The sequence below is a fragment of the Sinocyclocheilus anshuiensis genome, unplaced genomic scaffold (assembly GCF_001515605.1).
Source record: "Sinocyclocheilus anshuiensis isolate Anshui unplaced genomic scaffold, SAMN03320099.WGS_v1.1 scaffold61, whole genome shotgun sequence".
NCBI lineage: Eukaryota > Metazoa > Chordata > Actinopteri > Cypriniformes > Cyprinidae > Sinocyclocheilus > Sinocyclocheilus anshuiensis.
Window position 1 is genome coordinate 116,239 of NW_015536473.1, and position 7,024 is coordinate 123,262.

At 36.9% G+C, this 7,024-nt stretch overlaps 1 protein-coding gene across 1 annotated transcript; it reads left to right on the plus strand.

Annotated features, from left to right (window-relative positions):
* The first annotated feature begins 1,970 nt into the window (after positions 1 to 1,970).
* Positions 1,971 to 6,540, plus strand: LOC107703578 (uncharacterized). The gene is made up of 6 exons (XM_016506296.1): positions 1,971 to 2,066; positions 2,496 to 2,542; positions 3,606 to 3,908; positions 4,094 to 4,345; positions 5,590 to 5,664; positions 5,753 to 6,540. Coding segments are annotated over exons 1-6 (750 nt in total). The 5' UTR covers positions 1,971 to 2,064; the 3' UTR covers positions 5,824 to 6,540.
* Positions 6,541 to 7,024: the final 484 nt, after the last annotated feature.

A 7,024-nucleotide genomic window follows, 5' to 3' on the forward strand; every position in this document is an offset into this window, starting at 1 on the left:
GTACTATATGTTCAGAAAAATAGTTTTTCCAAATAACATATTCAATGAAATTTGAAGGCGATGTTTCAAAAGATTACATTTACTTTCAAACTAAACTGTCTCTGTGAAACTTCATGACAGATTCAGACACAATCAGAGCTGAAATCTGCTGCTCAGACTGCTGAGATCAGGCTGAAATTATCAGATCTTGTTCAAAATAAACTTCAGCCGCTCTAAGCATTGTGCACATGAAGTTTGATGGACTTTCCCATCTTCTTATTAGTCCTCCTGATTACCTGACTGTGAATGTGACGTTTCTGATTGTTAATGTGGCTGTATGTTAATGTATCCTGGTTTATGAGATCAGCTATTGTTTTTGCAGCTCAGTTTCAGCAAATACATTTTGTATGAGAGATTTCTGAAAGTGATCTGTGTAAAGGTATATAGTCTCATGTTATGACATAAAACAGGAAAAGACATGATTTGTGTTTGTACATTGTTATACATTTTATTTTCCATTGCTATATGTACATACATTGCTATATTTTTTTATGTAATATGGTGAAAATGATTAATTTTTCAAAAGTCATTGAGCTTGAACCTGGAATATTTATGATCATGGACTCACAAATCGTTTTGTTGACCAAGTGTCTAAGCTAATAGACCACATCCAGTGTTAAAAACTACACTGGCAAATCATGAGGACAGTTAATACATTTTTGCACACAGTGTTTGAATACAATAAATCAAATTGTAAATGCACCACTTGATCTTATACATAGAGACTATTATTCAGTGCTTTATTTTGCTAAGTGGAAACACTGTGTCGTTTAGTGTCTGCATTGGTGCCTAGTAATTAAATTAAAGCAACACTGTTTTTCACATCTAACAGTATAAAGCTGCTTCTATCCAAGCCTTCTAGTCGATTAGCTGCTATAGGGAAATAACGAGAAGAATAACAACGTGCAGGCAACGATAAAACTGTTTGCATTATAAACCAGTGTGTTCGTAATTAAGACAACACATTCAAATAATATGGTAAGACATACCCATTTTCAATATCAAGCAGCAAAACGAGCGGTTCTGTACAGCTAAAAATAGAATTACATAGACCCATAGAATTTACAAAGCGCCCATTTTTACGGGAAGAAAAAGGTGGATATTGACTTCATTTTTAGAAAGGTCTATATACGTGATGGAAGTGGAGCAGACAGTCAGAGAACCTGCGTGCCACAAGAAAATAGTTACTGTACTCAAAAAGCATTGTGGAAAATAATACAGCAATCCCAAACATTCTATTCTATCCGGATGGATTTGATCCCCTCCCTCATGAACAGCACTGCGGCTGCTGTGGAGTCATTCAGATTCCGGCACCACCATCCCTCAGCACCTGTAATGGGACACTCACATTAACTCCATTATGAAAAAAGCCCCGCAGAGTCTGTATTTCCTTTGAGGTGTGAGGGGGAGAAGTGGCTTCACCCACTGTCTGCCGATTCCTTGCAAATCCGTTAATCAATACTGTGTGACCACAACTCTCCCCTTCCAGTGACTAACACAGATCAGCACTACAGCACTGAGCACCAGAACAGTGTTGTGTATTGCACTTTTTTAGACATATGTATAAACGTGCAATACACAGCACTACTTAATCTTGTGTTTATTTGGCATGCACATTATTCACATTCTTTTGCAGTTGTATATAACATATTGTACATATATTATACATGCATATATTGTCTATTTTTTGTATATTGTGTGTTTTTGCATATAGTTTCACTTAAAAAAAAAAATACTTATTTTATTCTTGGCGCTGTCATTCTGTGCACTGGAAGCTTCTGTCACCAAGACAAATTTCTAGCAAGCATACTTGGCTATAGAGCGCATTCATTCTGATCTACTTTAAAATAACAACCAGTAGAGGGCAATAATTACCAATCATATACTGCTCCAGTGGGAAACACCAGATATTCCCAGTCTCCGAGCTCACCTGTGCTGCTTTCAGTTTCGTTTGAAATCTCGCTAAGCGTGCGATGTGCGCGCAGTTTTGACGCCAGAACAAACGAGCCATACAGAACCTTTACAATGTAAGTATTCTTGTTTTAAAATGCATGGCTTTGTGTTATTATATCAATTGTTGTGTTTATGTTCGTGGGAAACTAAAGCATTATGATTACGATGATAACAGTGGTTATGATTTTCACTCGTGCGGTTATTGTAATTATTAAATTGTTGACGATAAGATTGTTTTGTGGCACGTTACTGAATTTCCAACACTTGTTGTTCGTGTCTTGGGTTTCACTGATCGTATCATTTCTTAAACCAAAGATTGAGATTAGTTTGATGTTTCTTATCGGACATTTAAGATCCACATGTGTTAAATCTTAAAGTTAAAACGGAAGGCTTCGACTGTATTGTGCTCAGTTGTATAGCATTTTATCATTCAGCCAGGCGTTTTATTTGTGTATAAATGTCTTTGTTATATGTTTGTTATGTGCTGTCTGTATTCTCATCAGGTCGAATCTTCTGCTTCTGCTGCTGTTTTGCATCATCTATAATAGCGGTCAGTGTACACTCTAAAAAATGCTGGGTTAAATACAACCCAGTGCTGGGTAAAATAGGGACAAACCCAGCAATTGGGTTGTTTTGACCCAGCGGTTGTGTTAAATGTTTAACCCAACCTTCTGGGTAGTAACCCAACCGCTGGGTCAAAACAACCCAATTGCTGGGTTTGTCCCTATTTTACCCAGCACTGGGTTGTATTTAACCCAGCATTTTTTAGAGTGTAATTTTTGTTTATAAAATGTCAATTGTTTCGATTTGTCAGTTCCAGCTAGAGTTATTCTAGTCCATTGTTTTTTTTCAGTTGCACCCCTAAGTGAAGTTCTCTTGTTGACGTTTGTGGATTGATGGTGGAAATTCCCCAGCATATTACGTCATCATTGCACATCATGACATCACTGACTTATCCATGCAGTTCATTCCGGTTCATTAATTATTAAACATTGTTTGGTCAGGGTCTACTGTCATGAATGAGGTTTGTCTGTGAACTCTGAAAGACCAATACAACACAAAACTGTCTCATAAGATGAACAGTTCTGAACGCTAAAGAAATTGAAAATAATAAGCTAGGATTTAAACACATTCTCATACTTTAATGTTTTTGTGTTTTGTTTCAATTTCATGGGCAATAGCTTGAACCTACAACCTAAATCTTTACATTCTTTTTTTTTTTTTAAGATTTATTTTTGACATTTTTGCCTTTTTTTATTTGATAGGATGGTAGTTAGACAGGAAACGAAGTTGGAGAGAGAGGGGGGACGGGACAGGGAAAGGTCCTGGGACTCGAACACGGGACGCCCGAAGCACAACGGCGCTACATGTAGACGCGCTGCCCACGAGGCTTTTGGCACAGACTACGTTCATTCCTGATGCTAAATTTTGGAGAAGCTCCACCATTGAATCACAACATTGAATCCACTTGAATGTGTGGTGAAACGTCTTGAGCAAAAGAACAGCACTAAAATAACTCTACTAGAATATTTTATGGTGACACTGATTACAGAGAATAAGCACATTTATTTTTCAGTATTGATACTTTGTATTGAATGAATCTGTATTTGCAGGAACCTCCACTATACCTGTGAGAGGAAGAAAGGGAGGCGACGCCATACTGACATGTGAATACAAGGCCAGAGAGATTTCAGATATTCGTTTCATTCGTCACAGAAAACGCATCCACTTTGCTGTCATCCCTGTTTGTCCGAATGAAGAACATAAACGTGCGCGTGCGCGTGCCCGAGTATGTAAAAAAGAAGCATGTGACGTCGTCATCAAGGATCTGATCTTCAGTGACGCTGGGAAATACATTTTTAGATTCGATTACAAAAATGCTCTGACAGAGCTGGAGTACCAACTTTATATTTATGGTAAAGTCAAAACTGATCAAACCATCAGCATTAGCTTTCTGGATTTCCTATAGTAATTATGTGGCATGCATGCTGGACTGTAACAGTCAGAGTCATGATTGCATCTGGTTCCATAAATATAAATATGTGCTTATGGCCTTGATCGATTGAGACAATAATAATAATGTCTTTCTGTCTCTCTTCAGATGAGTTTTCTGTGAAAATCAGTGAGAAGCTGAAGTTAGATGTTCTGTTGTCTAATGCTGATAAAGTGCAGCATCAGAGAAGAAGCAGCACAGAGTGGAAGGATGTCTGGAAGAGAGGCCATGGTGTTCAAAATGACCAGCTGAATGACAGAGATGGAAACCTGATCATCAATAACTTTACAGCCAGTGATGCAGGAACTTACAGAGTTTTGGGCTCTGAAGGAGAACTCTTGATCATAGTGACTGTTGAAGGTGAGAGAAACTCGGGGCCAGAGGCGGACAAAGTACTCAACTCCATTACTTGAGTGAAAGTACAGATACTGCTGGTCAAATATTACTCCATTACAAGTAAAAGTTGTAAAGACAGATTTTTACTTAAGTAAAAGTACAGAAGTACTTGCTTTTAAAAGTACTTAAGTAGCAAAAGTAAATTTCCTTTTTTATGTCAATGCACTGTTTTATTGTTGTACGTAATACTTGCAATACTTCTGAAGCAACTTAGAATACATTACACCTACTGAATACACTGACTAGCTTGTAGTATCTTTGGAATAAAGAGCTTTTAGAATGTTAAAAACCTATGGGGAAACAGAACAAAACAAAAATAAATAAATATTGAACACTTCCACAAAAGCAGGATGGTAGTGATCTCACACAGCTCTGACAGTGCGTGCACAGATCTATGTGTAGCCATTCAACCACATTTGAACAGAGTGGACAGTGAAATCCTGTAAATACAGAGTGATAAGGAAGAAACAAAATCAAACCTGCTTTAAAACCCAGCAACACAACTGTAGCTGTATAATAAACAGAAACACTGCTTTAACAAAAAAGCAAAACAGAAAGACTTATTTGACATCAAAACAAAAATTCTAAAATGAATTTAAGAGTTAAAAATAGAAAATGATAATAAACAAAATACAGTGCAATCAGTTCAGACATCGCACAGTGCTCATTCAATAATCTTGCCTATAAAAGGAAGATTTGATATTGGTATATAACTGCTCAAAATGTTGTTATCAAGATTACAAAAATCAGACAATATTGTGTCTAATATATACCACAATATTAACTTCTTATTATTGAATTGTTTTAAATAAATATCACATTTGCAGCTGGTCAGTGTTCAAAAAAATGCTGGGAAATCAACTGTCTGAAAAAAAAGAAAGTCAAGTTTTAGAGAAGAAAAAAATCACCCACCGACTTTCAAAGCTGATACATAGTAACGACTTACTACTTCGAGGACCTTGATAGAAATGTAGTGGAGTGAAAAGTACAATATTTGTATTTCAAATGTAGTGAAGTTAAAGTCATAAGTTCCCAGAAAAACTAATACTCGAGTAAAGTACCGATACTCAAAAAGTGTACTTAAGTACAATACTCAAGTAGATGTACTTAGTTACTGTCCGCCTCTGCTCGGGGTATATGGAAATATTATATTTAAAGCGTTATTCTTATTCACTTTGAACTACCTAACCTTTTATTATCTTGTACAGAATCTCCAGGATCTCCAGAATGTCCAGAAACTCCAGGACCAACGAACGGACCCAAGAGTGACGCTATACAAAACAGTAAGTAAAACAGGAGGCACTGAGAGCTTTACTAAATCTTTAAACAGTGAGCTTGAAACAATAAAATGTGTCTCCCTTCCCTCTGTAGATCACTGGATTGGACCAGCCAGGCAGCCTGTGTGTTTTTGGGTGGTTCTTTGGTGGCTCTGCCTCTTTTAAAAGAACAAGGATGCACCAATGTCTGGATGGAGGTCTGAGTAGGTACTACGTTTGATGAAGAACTATCGTCATGACTGTTAAACAGTATATGTTCTATATGGCATGAATTTAATCTAGATGTGCTACAGCTGTCATATTGTCATGTGAGCTATGATCCCGAAAGTAGTAGGTCATCCAGGTACTTTTTGTCTGCTGTTTTATGAGTACTACGCCCTATCTGAACAGTAATTAGTTCTCATGGGGATGTAATTTTTTTTTTCAGTTTACAGGGGTTAGACAGTGATTTTATTGCCGTCCGAATCTAGAATGTCAGTGTTTTTCTCCCACCACTTGTATAACAATTCCCTGACCAAATAGCCTGCTGTTTTTTTTTAACAAACAAAAAGGTCATGTGGTAATTTCACTGCTGTCCGAATCCACATCTCTGAGTTTACAAGAAGGGATCAATTCAAAATGCACTGTTTAAATTCGTTTTGACCACTGCTGAACACCGTACGGGAACTGTTGCACTTCGCTGTGATTTGCATGCATTTTAAAGATGTACATTTTTTTATTACTGAAATGCTGGAAAGTATTTACAAACAATATTCAGTGCTCCGTGAGTTCACTTTGCTCAGGTGCATCAGTGCTCCTCCACAGCGAGTGAGAGCTGTTTACAAATAAACATTTCTGGCATATTTATTTATTTATTTATTTAAATTGATTAATAGTGTGCTTTTTCTGTGGATTAATAGTGTGTTTAGATTTAACCTTTGTATTATGTTAAACAATAAAAATAAAAAATCTGTGCAATCTTTACTGTGCAGGTCAAACTGACCCCAGTGGATTCAGTGTACTTCCTTAAAATCATCACAGCATCGGACACAATGTTCTTCTCAAACAGCACTTCATTTCAGACTGAAATCATCAGAGATCTTGTTCAAAATAAACGTTGGCCGCTCTAAACACCATGCAGTCATATGTGGAACCAGACAGCCAGAAGAAGCACAATGTTTGATGGACTTCTCTCTTATTATTAGTCCTCCTGATTAGTGTGAAAGTTAAGTTTCTGATCATTAAAAATATGCAAGTGTGGGTACATATGACAATGTGACAGTGGAAGGTTGCAAAGTACTTATACTAAAGTTGGTCGTCTCATTTTTTTCTACAAGACTGATCGTTACACTTTTTAAGTCAATACACCTTGGCTAACTGTTAGTTG

Excerpts from the sequence above, each read along its gene's own strand:
- LOC107703578 (XM_016506296.1), top strand. Across the intron at positions 2,543-3,605 it reads TTGCATCATCTATAATAGCG|GAACCTCCACTATACCTGTG; the intron begins GTCAGTGTACAC and ends CTGTATTTGCAG. Across the intron at positions 5,665-5,752 it reads GAGTGACGCTATACAAAACA|ATCACTGGATTGGACCAGCC; the intron begins GTAAGTAAAACA and ends TTCCCTCTGTAG.